The sequence below is a fragment of the Suricata suricatta genome, chromosome 5, assembly GCF_006229205.1.
Source record: "Suricata suricatta isolate VVHF042 chromosome 5, meerkat_22Aug2017_6uvM2_HiC, whole genome shotgun sequence".
Taxonomy (NCBI): domain Eukaryota; kingdom Metazoa; phylum Chordata; class Mammalia; order Carnivora; family Herpestidae; genus Suricata; species Suricata suricatta.
The window spans coordinates 121,202,281-121,219,515 of NC_043704.1; the positions used below are offsets into that span (position 1 = coordinate 121,202,281).

The following is a 17,235-nucleotide window of genomic DNA, read 5'->3' on the forward strand; positions in this document are numbered from 1 at the left end:
AGTCTCCAGGAAGGAGGGGCCCAGGGCACCCAGGTTTCCCAGAGCTGGAAAAATGCATCCAAGAAATTTCAATTTCCAGGGGGTGGCCAGGCTGTCCTCTTTGGATCAACTCTCCCACTAAAACAAACAAACAAAAAATGGTGGGGAGAATATTTTTCAAACCTCCCTGTTAAAGCCAACAAGTAGGGATGTCTCGGACCAGCTGAGAGAACACCTGTGGCCAGGGAGGCACGCAGGCTCTTAGAATATCAGACCCGCCGGTACCCAGTGGGCTCTTGCCAGCACTGCTCACTTAAGCTTTGAATCAGTGGCCATGTGAGCCGAGAAGGAAAGAATTCAAACGCTGGAGACCTCCCAAACCAGGGAGCCTGATACCAACTTTTCCACATTAAGCTGGACCCCCAAGGACAACTAGATCAGGGCCAAGGTCAACTGGATCTTAACCCACCTTCTTTCCCTAATCCTAGAGGACTTCAGAGAATCCTTGATACTAAGGCAAGAGGAAGAAGAAAAAGGCAAGGATAAAATATCACTAGGAAGAAATGACCACACATCAACTTTTGCTCAGATTTGCAGCCCTTTGCCTGAATTAGTCAAAGAAGCTTAAGTCGACAACTTCATTTAAGGTCATCCATGACTTTTAATAACTCTAGGGACAGGGCGCCTGGGTGGCTCAGTTGGTTAAACATCCGACTTCGGCTCAGGTCATGATCTCACGGTCCGTGGGTTCGAGCCCCGTATCAGGCTGTGCTGCCAGCTCAGAGCCTGGAGCCTGCTTCACATTCCTCCCTCTCTCTGCTCCTCCCCCATTCATGCTTTGTCTCTGTCTCTCAAAAATAAATAAAAATTAAAAAAAATAACTCTAGGGACTTGGGAACTACAAACACTTGCCCTCTCTGGAAGAGGGCAAATCTATCTTATGCCTGAGAAAGCCCCCTGACCAATGATCAGGCACATTGATGGCAAGCAGTCAAAAATAGCACCCAGAGATCCTTCCATCATTTCAAAAGTTACAGAAAAAGAACATTTGATAAAATTCATTTATGACAAAACCTCTTTTTTTAATTTCTTAAGTGTTTATTTTTGAGACAGATAGAGAGTCAGAGTATGAGCAGGGAGGTGCAGAGAAAGAGGGAGACACAGAATTCAAAGCAGGCTCCAGGCTCTGAGCTGTCAGCACAGAACTCGACACAGAGCTCAAAATCACAGATTGTGAGTTCATTCATTACCTGAGCTGAGGTTGGATGCTTAGGACTGAGCTACCCAGGTGCCCCTGGCAAAGACTCTTAAACTAGGAATGGCTGGGAATGTCTCTTAAAGTAACATATACTCTTAAAGTAACATATACATATTTGTCAGGATAGGCCAGGGTCATTTCAAGAGCTTACCACTTTAAATAACATTCCTCTGTCATCAGATAAACTCCATGTAGATCCTGAAGAGCTCTAGAGCTGTTCCCTGCCCAGCTCTGTCTCCAGAGTCCCCATAGGTCCCACTCATGGCTTTGCCTCCTTTGTTATGGCTTTCGGCTTCACTATGAGAGAGTTGGGGAGTCTACAAGAGTTTTTATGGCGAAGTCTAGATGGGGTGCACGTCACTTCCACCCACATCCCATTGACTATAAATCAGTGAGATCACATAAACCCAGCCTAATTTCAAGAAGAACATATATATTAGCTTTCTATGTGCCCAGAAAGAAGGGGGAGGTGGGAAAGAGTTTTAATGAACACATGGCATTGTCTCTACCACAACTGAAAAAGGAAATCTATGAAAAACTTGCAGCAGACATCATGTAATACTGAAAGTCAAGAGTTTGCCTCTGATATTGGCAAAAAGGCAAGGAGGGCCAGTAACACCTCTCTTTGGCATCCATCATGCTAGTGGTCTTCAACGGCACAACGAGAAAAACAAATCAAAGGGGGAGGGACTAGAAATGCAGCAAATTTGTCCGTATTTTCAGATGGTATATTTTGGGTATAGATGATTCAAAAGACTGTGCAGATAAATGATTAGAATTAATAAGAAAGTTTAGCAGGGTTACTGGATATGCATTCAAGATGCCTAAATCAGTTCTATTTCTATAGATTGGCAACAAATTTAATAAAAAGTATTTTCTAAATGCCATTTACAGTGGCATCCCACAAATGAAGTGTCTAGGAACCTTACAAAAGATGTTTAAGTGCTCTACAAGAAAAACTGTAAAACTTTATTTAGGGATATTTAAGGAAATCCAAATAAATGGAAAGATATACCATGCTTATGGATTGGAAGGCTAAAAACTTGTAAAGACATGAATTCTCCCAAAATTGAATTATAAATTCAGTTCAGTTCCTATCAGATTTTCAGCAGGGTTTTTTGAGAGTGGGGCAGGGGTAGGAGGAGGTGTTTCATTTTTGGAACTTGACAAGCTGGTTCTAAAATTTATATGGAAAATACAAAAAGTCACAAATCACCGAGACATTCTTGAAGAAAAACAAGGTGGGGAGAAGAACTAGATATCAAGATGTGTAAGAAAGCTGCCCTCAGCAAAGCAGTGTGACGGCGTCCAGGGACAGGAGACAGAGTGATAAAACAGAAGACGCCCTTGCACAGGGAGGCACTTGATATTCAACCTGGGTGGCAACGCATAGCAGCAGGGTGGATGGGGTCTTCTTGGTAAACATTGCTAGAATTATTGGCTACCCAAATGAAAAATCACTTAATAGGAATCACATCATGCACCAAGACCCAAATGTGAAAAAACAAAACTGTAAACCTTTTATGAGATAATACAGGAAAATGTCTTCATAACACAAAATGCACTAGCCATAACGGAAAAAGCTCATAACCCAACTATGTTAAAATTAAGAACTTTTGGGCTTTTTTTCATTTTCAAAGGATTCCATAAAAAAGAGTAAGACAAGCCACAAAACAAGAAGGTATTTATGACTCATATAACCAACCCAACAAGGCTAGTATTTGTAATATATAAAGAACTCTACAAATCAATGATAAAAAAGCAGATGACCCAAAATATGGCCAAAAGATGTGAACAGACACTTCACAAAATAAGCTTGAATGTTTAATAATATATATGAATGAATGCTCAGCCTCATTAGTAGGAAGGAAAAGGAACTTTAAAAGAACAATGAGATATAACCACATCCTTCAGATTGGGAAGATCCTCACTGTGACCTTGTGTGGCACTGCATGGAGCTCCTACGTGGCTGGCTGAAGGGTCAATAGCTACAGCTGCTTTGGAAAACCTTCTGACATTATCTAGTAAAGCTTCAGACACACCCACACCTACCATACGACTCAGCAGGTCCACTGTTAGGTGTGTGTCCTGAGAACGTGTGCCTGTGTGCGTAGGCAGCCTTGTGGAGAAGGTCCTGAGTAGCGTTTTTTGTAATCGTCCAGAAAGCCAGACTCATACCAAGTCCATCAAAGTAAAAGAGATCAATTATTTAGTATATAATCTTGCAATGGAAGGTTATGTGGCAATAAAACTGGTTGGATTAACATGAATTTTATTTACATAAAGTGAAAAAGGCTTAACGAAAGAATATATTCAGTACGATTCCATTTATAAAAGTTTCAGAAGCTAAATGAAGAAGCTGTGTTTTTTAAGACTGCATAACTACATGGCAAAGCTTTAAAGGAAAGAAAATTAATAGTATAAAAGTGGGAATAGTGATTAACTTCCGTCACAGGGGGGCTTGCGGTAGGGAACATCTGGTATGCCAGAAGTGCCGTATCTTAACCTAGGTGCTGATGAATGCAGGATATACTTTATAACTCTCCGCCAAGCCATATGTGTTCCATGTTCTTTTATATGCATGTTATGTTTCATAATAGTTTTTAAAAATATATCACATACCAAAACAAAACATCATCCCACTGCATAAGCATTACCTAATGTCTAGCCTTACCACAAGATCCTGCCAAACAGGTGTGGTCCCATTTTACATCCAGGAAAACTGAAGTTCAAATGGCTTAAGTATTTTATTTTCTCCAGATAGGCTGGTCATTGCATAGGGTACTAGTAACGAGATGGAAGCCAGAGCCCCCACCCCAGGCTCTCTGAGTCCTACCCAGAATCTTTCCATGCTGGATCTCTGCAGCTCCTGCAGACTCACTGTGGCTCTAAACTTTAAGTGTTCCTTTCTCCAGTCCCACAACCCACATCTTTCCCAAAGTAGACCCACCATTCCCCATCTACTTCCCACCTCCTACCTGCCTGATTCGTGTTCCATTCCATCCCATCATCTTTGATCCATAACACCCCCAACTGGGGCTAAAAAACTGCACATAACTATTGTCCCATATATGATTAGAGGATGATAACTCCTCTGTTGAGTCCTCTGTAGGGGGAAGTCATGATGTTCCTCCAACATATTCTGACCCTAACTGTCCACACGTCTGGAAGCCTTGTCTGGCCACACCCTCACAGCCTTGCACTCAGGAGAAATAATACTCTGGGCTGTAGATGACTCTAGAGAAGCACATGGCCCCTGAGGCAGCCTTTATTCTTGCCTGAGGGAGCTGGCCCACAGGAGAGAATGCCAGAGCCTGCTCCCACTCAGGATGGTATACAGAGAGTTTTGCACCTGCCGGATTTTAGGCAGTGTTGGCACATGCAACATCACTGTTCTCCCTTGCCTAGGAATGTACAAGGTGATCGGGGGCATCATCTCTCCCGTCAATGACAACTACAGAAAGAAAGACCTTGTGGCTGCCCACCACCGGGTGGCCATGGCCCGGCTGGCCCTGCAGACGTCTGAATGGATTCGGGTGGACCCCTGGGAGAGCGAGCAGGCGCAGTGGATGGAGACGGTGAAGGTGCTGAGGTAACAGTGAGCATGCTTTTGTGTGAGGACCAGAGGCCACGGGACATAACTGCCGAGCCCAGTGGGTGAAAGGCAGGGACCAAGGATCAAGTGGGGCTTCAGCCAGGCTTTCTCAGCCAAAATCCCAGCAGTGCTTCTTTGCAGAGGCAGAGAGACCAACTGACACACTCAAAGAGGTCCCAAGTGGAAAGATCACAACCCACCGCCCTCCAGGAGGCACTTTCTGGGAACGCCCAATCTTGTTTCAGAGGGCTGTATCCCCCCGCCCCAGGGCCGCCACTGCATAGCTGTGTGAGGAGGCGCTTAAGTTCTCCGAGACCCATCTCTCACTTGCAAAATGGGCCCCATAAAACCTAATGAGGATTTTTTAAATGTAAGAACTTCTGACGCAGAACCCTGTAAGAATATTCAGTAAGTGGGACCTTTTATCACTGTCATCACTGACGAGGTTGAAAATTACATCTATGTAATAAGCCATCTTTTCTAATTGTACAAATCCTGGGTTCTATAAATCCAGACTTTTATGTAAAATTGAAAAATAAAAGGCTATAAATCTAGCAATAGTTGCTCAGGATTTTTTTTTCTTTTGGAACTGCTGTTAGCACTTAGCCTAAGTAATTTGCTATTTAAAGGCCCTGTAATTCTGCGTGTTCGGACAGTGAGTGGGTCACTGACTTGTGTCTGGGAAGCATTCCTGGGAGTTTGCTAGAGAAGCCGGAAGCCCCACCCAGCCTGGCTGTCAGAGGGGACGGTGAGGGGGGACCCTGCCTGTCACTAACGACAGCCAGCCCTGCTGGAAGGGATTGCAGACTGTGTGGGCTGTGTCTTACCTATTTGGAAACACTAGGATTGTCCGAGAATAGGAAGCACGTGAGAGAAGGTCAAATAATTGGCGGGCCTGTTCATCCTAAATCTGTTTAGCTTTTCATTTTTTACTCATCTTCAAAGTTACTTGGTTGAAAACTGTTTACCCTTTCCTTTTAGTAACAGTAAACATTTAGTTCATTTAGTTACACATCCCGGTTCTGATCATTTGCCTTTCACTTGGGAAAGAACCAGCTAGAAGCATTCAGCAATTCCGTGCTACTTCAGGTCCTGCTGACAAATTAAAAGAAGAGCAAATATGAAATTACTGTTAACATGCTTTTTTTTTAACACAAAAAATAAATTTACACCTAAATCATCCCTTTGGAACAAGCAATCTAGCCAGTTCTCATCTACCTAGGACATCAGAGGGGAATGCAAACAAAACTACATAATCCAGCACACCATTTAGCTTGAACATGTAGTCAGAAACCAAGCCCTTTCCTCCTGGGCCCTGGGAGAGGCAGTGTGGCCGAGGGCCCAGCTTTTGGGGCTAAATTTACTGGCTCCGTGACTTGATATAAGTGAGTTAGCCTCTCTGAACCTCAATTCCTCACCTAATAAAACGGGGATGACATCACCTACTTCTCCGGGGTACTGTGTGAACTAAATGCGATGATGTGGGCAAAATACCTGGTTTATGGCAGGTGCTTAATAATGCCAGCTCCCTTCCCTGTCTCCCTAACACTGGCCCAGAATTTACCCTCCAAGCAGATAAGTCATTCCTGGGTAAATAGGAACTGACCACAGAACTACATAATATTTTGACTGCTTCTGCTGCGAAATGCAGGTGTGTGCTAAGATGTTACTGTAAGAGTTACTTTACGAAGGTGACCCAGCGGCCATTTTATTACGGGTCAGAGAATAGTTCCAGGCACCGCCAGGGACCGACGACCCCCACTCTACGATCTGCAATGTCTCACCATGGAATTCCAGCATCCCCCACCGAAGTAAATGACCAATCCTAACCTGCCACCGTCCAAAGATGCCCTTACTTGACTATCTGCCCACCTGAGGTCAAACCCAGAACTCTTGCATCCATAAAACACCTTGCCCTCCCATACCTGGCGTGACTTCCCTGACTCCCCACTCCCGGAGTCAGGGAACCTTGCCCGTGAATTGCAGATTCCAATTAAAGTCTCTCATGGCCCCATAACTTAGTCTCTCTCTTTCCTCTCACCTCTGCCTCCATCTATTAAATCTTACACCAAAGCCAAGTCTTATCCCAGAGACTGGGATGTCACTGGTCTGGGGTAGGGCATCAGAATTTTTAAGAGCTCCCTGGTGATTCTAATGAGGCCACAGCCCTCAGTCACAAAGCATGTGAATCGGCTTTATGATTAGGTTCAAGGTTCATCCAAACGAGTAGGCCCTGGCCGTAGGAATCACCTGGGAAACTTTTCAAAATCCTCATTCCCCACTGGGTGTTATATGTAAGCCAATTTGACAATAAATTATATTCATAAGAAAATGCCAGCTAAAATTCTGGAGGAAAATAAAAGCTCATTCCCCACCCCCCACCCCACCTAAGCGATTATGATTTATGGTAGCATCGAGGCATGGGTATTTTGTAAAAGGTCCCAAAATGATTTGTTTTGTGCAGCCAAGGTTGAAAATCCATTGATATAAATAGACAACACAGTTTTATCAGAGAGCTGATTACATTTTTTTCAATTTTCGGAGTGAGCTTCATTAGAAAATGTGATTGCTAATGCTTTCCTAAAATTACCAAAAGTATTTTTTTAAGATTGAACACCTGATATTTGTAAAGTTAGGTGATTTTAAAAGCATGGTAGGAATCCCCACTCTCATAGTGGGGTGGACAAATAGTGCACTGTGACAAATGTCACTACGAAGTAAATTCACAGTAGGATTTGTTGAGGATTCTTTTTCTCCTTATCAAGTTGCTTATTCTTACTCTATTTTTTTAATCTAGGCCAGTTTTTATGCTTTCAGGGCATTTGATAACTTACTTCGCTCACCATCTCCCCGTGTCAAAAGTCCTTAGCCACAATGCCATTTGATGTGGTCCATCATCATCACTACTGTCATCTCACGTACCCCTTTGCCAGCATGATCCTCTGTTGTCCTTGTTTTATAGATAAAGAAACTGAGGTTCAGAGAGGCTAAGTTAATCAATGTCACAAAACAACTCTGACTCTGAAGCCATGCTTGCGGTCCTCTTCAAACCAGCGACCCCCAGGTCAGAGCACAGTGTGGCGAACTTTGTTCCTGTCACAATGACCCTCTGACCAGACATCCCTGGAAACCTGTGGGCTGCGGAGGACACAAAGAACATACCCCCAGGGTCAGCCCGCAGGCCCAGGGCTGGGCTCACCAGGGCACCACTCAGGCAGACAAGAAGAGGAAGCAATGGCCACCGCCCTACAGCCCTACAAAGGCAGAGTGGAGGTCTGTGAGGGAAAGACATTTGGCACTGAAAATATTTATTCACACATCAGAGTCCAGAGACCGAGCTAATATTCAGAGTAGGGTCAACTTGACCAAGGAGCTTCAAGGTAAGTAAAATAAAACCATCATCACCACCTTTACTGATCACTTACTGCGCTCCAGGCTTTTTCAGGTATGTAATAGCTAGTCACCTCAGCAACTCTGACAAGTAGGTGCGTGTAGTCCCATTTTACAGATGAGGAGATGGAGGCTTTCTTAGGTTCAGTAGCATATGCAGGGCCCTACAGTTAGAACATAGGGGTGAGACTCACACCTGTTTCAGTCTGCTGCAAGATTCCAGAACACAGAGCGCAGCTAGGGCCCTGAGAAGACTTGACTGAGTCTGAGATATCAGGAAGGACTTTAGGCCAGAATTCAGTATTTTTATTCGTCCACTCCTTCCATCAGGTCCTGAATTCAGCTGACTTTAGGAAAGCAGTTACTGAACTAAGACTAGAAAGAGGACTTAAAGGAGCTGTTCTGATGCTCAGAACAGCTAATGTTGGATGGGCACTCTCTGGGGACGGGCCAGTGCTGAGCTCCTCCATTAATCCTCAGCGTGGCTCACAGGGGTGGGTGCAGTCAGCAGCTCCCATGCTCATCTTCCCATGAGGAAACCAGAGGCAGATTGCTTAAGGAACCCACCAAGACTCCACAGCCACTAGCTGGAAGCAGAATTCCCACCAAGCCGTCTAATTCTGAAGTTTAACCTTTACCCCATGCCCTCCCCAGTGATAATCAGCAGTGAGCCACCTGCCCAACTTTTGGCAGGGCAGAGGCACTTTCTCTCTCAAGCTCCTGTGATACTCGGCAGAGATAAGGCCGGCATTCACATCCGTCATGACCAATACAGAGATGAGGTCAGTGAGGCTTTGAGATGGTCAGTGACTCATTCAAGGTCACACAGGCAAGAAAACCTAAACTTGAATGCACCCACTCTGGCTACAGAGCACCTGCTTTTTCCACCAGACACTGCTCCGTCCCAAACACAGATCTCAGAGATGTATAATACAGCAGGCAGAAGGTGGAAGATTGAATTGATACATGACATGGTGACTACCAGCGTTTGATCAGGTATCTCTTGATTTGCACACGGATTTGCCAAAAGAGCCAGGCATGCCAAGATGGTCTAAGTCGAGTCAGATCTGAAATGCTAACATGTAATGAGGTGCCCTGTCCTGCTCACTGTTCAGCACACTTTGTGCATATAACTCCTTTAATCTTGGTGACCCCCCATGAGAGGCACCCAAGGCCATTATCCCTCATTACGCAGGTGCTGAACCATCCACACAGAGATCCGGAGTCACACGCCCAGGGTCACCCAGCTGGCCTGTGAGGGAGCTGGGCTTGGGCCCAGGCAGTCTGGCTCCAAGCCAGACTCAGTCCTCACCCGTGGAGCTCTGCAATACTAGTTTATGAGAGTGAGCAGCGGGCCACACACTGTGCCAGGGCTCACTGTATACTAGCTCATTTACCTTCTCCAAGGTCTAAAACATAGACACTATTCCAGCTTCACAAATAAAAAATTTGTAGTGTTTATTTATTTATTTTGAGAGAGAGAGAGAACAGGAGAGAGGCAGAGAGAGGGAGAGGGAGAATCCCAAGCAGGCTCCACACTGTCAACACAGCACCTGACGTGGAACTCAAACTCACAAACCATGAGCTCATGACCTGAGCTGAAATCAGGAGTTGGACACTTAACTGACTGAGCCGCCCAGGCGCTCCTTTACAAAGGAAACTGTTTATTTTGAACTTAGGTCTGTCGGATTCTAAAAGCCCATAGCCTTAATCCCTATTCAACTTTTTTTTTAAAGTGAGGTATTGAAGACAATGTTTAAAAAGTAGAAATATGCTCACCCCCACCCCGCCCCTTTCACCAGGGCTCACAGAAGGCAGTGGATGGTCAAGAGGACCCAGTCACACCTGCCTAGTGTCCCAGCACCTGGCAGAGGCCTGGCACGCGGTAGGCCATCCACAGATATTTGTGGAACAAGCGATCTACCGAAAATGGACAAAGGAGGTTGAAACTTAAAAACTGAGACCCGGGGCGCCTGGGTGGCTCAGTCGGTTAAGCCTCCGGCTTCGGCTCAGGTCAGATCTCACGTTTGTGGGTTCAAGCCCCGCATCAGGCTCTGTGCTGACAGCTAGCTCAGAGCCTGGAGCCTGCTTCTGGTTCTGTGTCTCCTTCTCTCTCTGACCCTCCCCCTCTCGTGCTCTGTCTCTCTCTGTATCAAAAATAAATAAAACATTAAAAAAAAAACTGAGACCCTTGGGGGGCTTTGCAGGATGGACACACCCTGAGCCTGTGTGTTTGCAATGCAGGCATCATCACAGAGAACTGCTCAGATCTCTGCCCCAGACGGAAGGCCTGGACCACAGCAGGGCTCGCTCGTCAGCCCCCACAGGTGGGTGCAGACCCTCTCGTCTGTCGGAGGGAGAAATGTAGGGACCCATGCGAGAGCCGACTCCTAGGCACAGCTAAGAATTTTGAGGCTCTTCTGGTTGGGGTGACACTTCCCCATATTGAAAGGTCAAATTAAACAGTTCGCCACCATCCCTTGTAAATCATTACACTAATTTAAGATTTTCTGCCCAAAGGAGTTTACTTACCCTCGTGACTCATACTTGTGACAGGGATTACTGTCAGGGCTACACGGGGATAAGCCGGCAAGTGACGCTGGGTTTTTCTAAAAGCCCGAGTACAAAGTGTGCCACTGTAACCCTTACAGTTGGAGCCGTGCTCCTCACTGGTTTACTCCAAAGAGGAAATCTGTTTTTAAGGAGATTTTGTTTCTTTGGAGCCAATTTTGATAGCACTTGTCCCTCGTTGCTGGACAGCGGCGATCACACCTGCTGTGTGATGCATGCATGCACACGTGTGCAGAGATATACCCACTGCCCACACCTACTGCGCAGACAGTGCCAACCGTGCCTGTGAGGACAGCGAACACGCAGCTGCTGCCAGTTCCACAACCAACGTAACCGAACCAAACAGGGCAGCCCTGTGTCACGCAGGCTCACAGATCAGCGTGTTGAGAGAGGAACGGGGTCGGTCTGTCCTCCCATCCCCTCACCCTGTCCCTCTGGTGGGATACACTGAGGGCCAGGGAAGGCCGGATGGGGCCCCTGACCTCTGGCCCCTCCAGCGAGAGCCTGCGTGCTGGCGCCCACCCCACGGGCTGGTGGTCTCAGGGGCCAGGGGACCACGCCTGTCCCCAGACTGCCAGCTGCACCAGTGGGCACTCCTCATGCCCGAGCTCACCTGGACAGCCCACCTGCAGCTAGAATATTCGAAAACAGTCTTGAAAGTGCCTCCCCATCCCCCCTCCCCAGCAGAGCCTTGGTTATCTGGGGTTGGGGGCATTGCCGGGCACAGAGGCACGAAACAGCATAGGTGCTGGGCACCCCTTGCTGTCAGGGAACGCTGGAGCTCCCAGGGAGGGCAGGGAGCCTCCAGTGATGTGGGAGGGATGCCACACTGAGGCTTGCCACCTCTCACCTCCCTGCACATGGCTTCCAGAATCCCCATCTCAGCTCTTTGCCTGGATTGCCCCTCCTCTCCGTGCCCTTCTTGGCTCCCCTTTTGGAAAGCTCTCTGTCCTGTTAGGCCCAGGTGGGCCCCGCCTTCCCTGTGACAGGTCCCAGCTGCTTTCACAGAGAGGCGCTCCCTCCCTCCCTCCCTCCCCCAAAGCTCACCCGCATTCTTTTCAGGTTGATTTTTCTAGGGGCTCCTCTGCTGGGCCCTCTAATGCTGGGAGTCTGTTCTTTACCCCCTTCCTCGCTCTTCAAACCCTAAATCCTGCTCAGCTCATGTTCTCTTCTAAGGTAACTGTTAAAAAGAGAAAGTTTATGTTGAATGAAAAGTGAGCTTTTTTAGTTTACCAAAATATATCAGTGGCTTTAAAACGGTTCATGTCTTTACTTGATATATTCCCTTTCGAGGAATCAGACTGTGGAAATAATTAGAAATTGGGACAAAGATTTATGTAGAAAGATGTTTATCACAGCCATTTTTATAATGGCAGCAAATAAAAGCAACCTCCACGTTTAAGTATAAGGGAATATTTAAGTACATTTTTCTGTGTACATAGGATGAATAATTGACACAAAAGGTTTCTGGAGAAAGGCTTTGAGGGGAGTGGAAAAAATCAGGATGCAATACTGTATATAGAAGCTCAAGTATATAAAAAAACATGTAAATATACGGACACATCTATTTGCATTTCTAAATCAATAGAAAAAACTGAACACATACACTAAAATAGTGACAGTTTTGGTGGAAAGCAGAATTGTTTTCTACCTTAAATGCATGTTTTTCAGACAGTTTATAATGGATTCAGATTTCACATTTGTGATCAGAGGGGAGGAAACTAGAGCAATCACAAAAGGGAAGGTGCAGTTCTTCAGCATAGATTTGGCCTCGGACAAGGTGGCTTGTATGTTCCCAGCTACGGATCTCCCCAGGACCGTTCTGTGTGCCGTGTGTCACCGTGTGTCCTCGGGGATGGCAGCGCATGGGCTGAGCTCAGCACTCTGGCTGCCAGAGCCCGAGTGCTCTGCCTGTCACTCGTGTGATTTGCCGTCCTCCGTGGACTGACCCAGCCCTGCCCACTGCCAAGTTCCGGACTGCTTGGCTGTGACACCTTGGGGCGGGTGATCCCTTGGTCCTCTAACAGCCTGACTGTGTTGGTCTCTTGTGAAGGGGGTCCCTGCGCTCGGCTGAGGGGGCAGAGCTGAGCTTGGCAACCTTCAGAGAGGATTCCCTTTCCAGCCACCACAGCAGGCAGCTCATCCGATTCCCTCTTGCACTGATTGTTCCATGGTGGCCTTGTCTGGTTAATTCAGGTGCTGCCGTTTAATACCTGGCTTCATTTCTGGTGTCCTCTGGCTGCATGGCTATGTCCATACCCTGCACTAGCCATCAGATTCACATTGCATTCACTCTGCCGCTGTTTCCACAACCTCCACAGGAGGTCAGCCCTCTTTTACAGCTGAGGAAACAGGCCCATCTGCTGGAATTCTCCCAGGGTTCCAGCAGATCTGAAGTCGGAACCCAAGGCTCACTGACCTCAGGGCTGCTGTTCTTGATATAAAGAACTAGGGCAGCTGGACATTCGAAGAAAAAGGTTCCCTCACTTTTCATGTAAATCTGTGCTTCATCTGCTTTTCAAAGCAGGTGGCTACTCCAAGAGAGCAAAGTGCCCCCAAAATGCCCAAAGACATCAATCTAGGTCAGTATATCGTGGTTTAGACAATCAAACCCACAGCCTTTATTCAACACCTCAGACTTAACGTAGTTTGGACTTGGACAATCAATCTGAAGAGCTCATGACAGTGATGTGAGTGGATTTGAAGGAGCTGTGTAATGGTCTCTGAGGACTGCCCAGAACTGGAGTCCAAGACATGTGCTGCCAGAAGTGATCACCCCATAGACATGCCTTTGGTTTGGGGGAAAGGAAGCTGTGAGCATGTGTCCCCGGTCATATGCACAGTGAATTTTACTCCTGTCATTGTTAATAAATCAAACTGCATCTAATATCAAAGCTGGTAGGTGGAAATCACCCCACAAAAATCCACTGGGGGAGTGAGGGGGTGTCTTCTGTTCTTTGACCTGTGGAATGGGGGGCAGGGAGAGGGGGTTCCAGGCCTCAGGAGACCCTACAACTCAATGCCCATCATTTCACCCGGCTGTTTAAAAGGTCAAGGCTGGCCTCTTGTTATATTACAGTGGTTGAATAAATAAACTGGAGTAGAACCTCACAGAGGCAGAAGAGGTCAAGTCCACAGATGTTGTGAGGAATGGAGCCGGCTCACATTAGTGCGAAGTGTGGGTGACTGAGTAATTTTTAAACTCAGTTTTATTGACTTTAAAAATACTCCCTGAGTGTTGAATGGATGTGTCAATGAATGGATTAGTGCAGAAGCAGGTGGATGGATGGATGAATGGCAGTTAACAGCTATCACACGTACTGTTACAAGCACTTTACATTTATAAACTCATTCAATTCTAGAATAACCCTAGGAGATAAGTACTGTTAATATCTGCATTTTAAAGTTGAGGTCACACAGCTGTTGAATGGCAGAGGCAGGGCTTGAATCTACGGTTCCTGGCTTTAGAGTCATAGTTCTTAACCATGGAGAATTTATGAATATGTGCATCAATAAATGTTTTAATATCATTTCATTATACCAATAGTATGCTTCTGGAGTGTTTGAAAATTCTGTTTCTGTAATTATATCTACTACTTCCAAAGGAGTAAATAAGTCTATTTCATGGACGGGAAAAGTAAGGCCCAGAGAAGGATGTATCTTGGCTCCAGCCCCACAGCAGCCTGTGCCCAACTGAGGCTCAAAATCAGACCTCTCCCTGACACCTCCAGTGTCTGACTTTCCATTCCAGAGCTGGTCTGGTGCTCCTTGGTAAACTCATCTCTCTGAGCCTACCTCCAGATTCCTTCCCAAGTTCCACAGTAGAGGAGCCTCAACTGACCATTTACATCAGGTGTTTCCCAGCAGGTGGGATCCCTAAACCCCCTCCCAACTGAAGTTTCACGGTGACCAAGAGATGCCAACACCCTAGGAACACAGCTTTTGCCATTTACTGAAGCTAGAATCAGCTTCCGGAAGGACCAGAGATCCTACTGGTTGCCTCAAGCATGGACTTGATTTTTTTTTTTTTCCTTTCCAAATGAGCCTATTGAAAGAGTCACGAATTTGAACAGTGCCAGGAAAACCAAGGAAGGGCTTCTTGGTTCTGATGCATGTACAACTTCTGCCAGCAGGAGGCGGCAGAGCCCAGCAGTTACAAATGCCCCACCTGGAGGCCGGCTCCCAGGTTTGAATCCTGACTCTGCCTAAATGAGTGACCTCAGGCAAGCGGTGGCCTCTCTGTGCCCATTTCCCTCTCCACGGAATGGGCACAATAACGCCTACCTCATGAAATTGTTCTGAGGATCAAATGAGGTCAAATACATCAGGCGCTTAGTGATGGTGCTCATAGCAAGTACCCGGTCAACATTAGGTTTTCTTTTATCATTACAACCATCATTCTGTTAGAACAAATGCCAGAGGATTATCCACATTGATTAGTTGTTCTAGAGCTTTCTTGTATGGAAAACAGATGAAAAGGTCACTAGCTTTGGGTTATCCAAATAACCTTTATGATGAGATTTTACTTATAAAGGTATCGGGTGTTAGGGCTGAAATAGATTTTGAGAAAGGCAGTGATTCTCCTGAAACCCACAGCTTGTTAGGACTGAAGAGTTTACAACCTTACCTTCTATCAGAAGATGGGGTTCACAGCCACCTTTGCACCACTGCCTTGGGGTCCAGCAACCATAAACAGACCTTTGGTATAATACTGAAAATAAAACAAAAACCAAAAAAACCCAGTTGTTTTGATTCCTGGCACTTTGCCACTATTAAACACAAGATTTATTGATTGAATTATGTACTTACCGTTCTATGCTCCTGAAGTAGCTTCAGGTCCCCTTACACACTTTTTCTTCTCCTGTCATGAACATGGTGTAGATGTTAACTTCCCAATCCACTCCAAAAAAAGCATTCTGTGCACTTTTCAAACAGAATATGATGTTATCTTTACTGGCCGTGACCCTTCTTTAACCTTGTCGGTATCCGCCCTTGTTTTCCCAGCTGTGCCTGAGCTGAAGCTCCTCTGTGGGGCAGACTTCCTGAAGACCTTCCAGATCCCCAACCTCTGGAAAGACGCACACATCCAGGAAATAGTGGAGAAGTTCGGCATGGTGTGTGTGAGCCGGACGGGTCACAACCCACAGGAATACATCTCCGGGTCAGCCATCCTGCAGCGGTACCGGCACAACATTCACCTGGTCAGGGAGCCTGTGCAGAATGAGCTCAGCTCCACGTACGTCAGGGGGGCCTTGCGCCAAGGGCAGAGCGTCAAGTACCTGCTCCCGGATGCCGTCATCGCCTACATCAAGGAGCACAGCCTCTACACCAGGGACAGTCCCTAAAAAGACAACAGCACCCAGAGGAACGAAGGAATGAGAAGCTGGGGAGGCCCGGCCACTCCACGGGCTCCTCCTGAGCCAAGAGCAGTTAAGGTCTTCGGTTTATTTGGGTTTTGTGTTTTTTTGGTTTTTGCTTTTCCATTTTTCCTTTGTTTTATATAGACAATGATTATATTTCAGAGGACTCTACTGTCCTAGGAAGAAATACCTTCTTTTGGAAGGAACAGGTTATCTACTCAAGAATGGACATTTATCAAAGAAGCTAAAATGGTGCAGCAGGTCACTAGGACCAGACAAACGCGCTCAGAACCGCTCAGTGCTGGAGGCCTTCCTGTTTGGTAAATGGTGACTGTGCCATGCGCACCGAAGGCGGTTCTGCACAAGGCCCGGGCCCCTGAGGGTCGGATCAGAATTGCCCACACCATTTTTTAACTAGGACCAGGTGCAGCCTGCTGGTCTTGATTGGAGAGACTTGACAGGATGCTAATTACCAAACAGTGGGCTTTGTCAACGCCTTGTTGCAACAAAATAATACTAATTGAGGAGCCCAGCATTTGGAAGTAGCACTTTGCTGATTTACATTGAATCCTCCCGTAAGAAGCATACCGTCTACCTGCCTAGGCTGTAGATAAAATTTGAACTAAAATCTAAGTAGTGACCCTCAAAAAATATTTTTGATATGGCAGATATTTTTAACATGACTTTTTAAATAAATGCCAGGGCTCCTGATTTCCAAGTTTCTAAAAAGGAATGGAGGTAAAACAGATGCCTTGACTATTTTAAAAGATCTTTTTGAATGTTTTATGATTTCCTGCCTATTTGAATATTGGCAAAGGGATAAATAATAAATCGACATCAAAAAATACTAATGAAAAGTTTCTCTCTTTCTTCCTTTGTTATATTATTAATGCCTGATGTACCAGATGTTGCTCTTCTTTTTAGCTACTCCATGAAATTTGCTACTGTTCCAACGGAACCGATATGAATTCATAAAAGTTTATATTTCCAGGTACTAGCAATGGAGAAGCAATTGTTTTTCAACACCTTGCAAACAGGGCTCTAATCTGAAGCTCTGAGTCGATGGCTCTGTTCAGGGGGCT

The 17,235-nt window shown here is 46.0% G+C and overlaps 1 protein-coding gene across 4 annotated transcripts in view; it reads left to right on the forward strand.

Annotated features, from left to right (window-relative positions):
- The window catches only part of NMNAT3 (nicotinamide nucleotide adenylyltransferase 3), a 127,128-nt gene extending 110,124 nt beyond the window's left edge, over window positions 1-17,004 (forward strand). For all 4 annotated transcript variants that reach the window (XM_029940164.1, XM_029940166.1, XM_029940165.1 and 1 more), the window contains exons 3-5: window positions 4,646-4,829; window positions 10,467-10,549; window positions 15,798-17,004. In XM_029940164.1, coding sequence (XP_029796024.1) covers window positions 4,646-4,829; window positions 10,467-10,549; window positions 15,798-16,138 — 608 coding nt within the window. In that variant the 3' untranslated portion in view covers window positions 16,139-17,004. The remainder of the gene's footprint in view (window positions 1-4,645; window positions 4,830-10,466; window positions 10,550-15,797) is intronic.
- The last annotated feature ends 231 nt before the right edge of the window (window positions 17,005-17,235 follow it).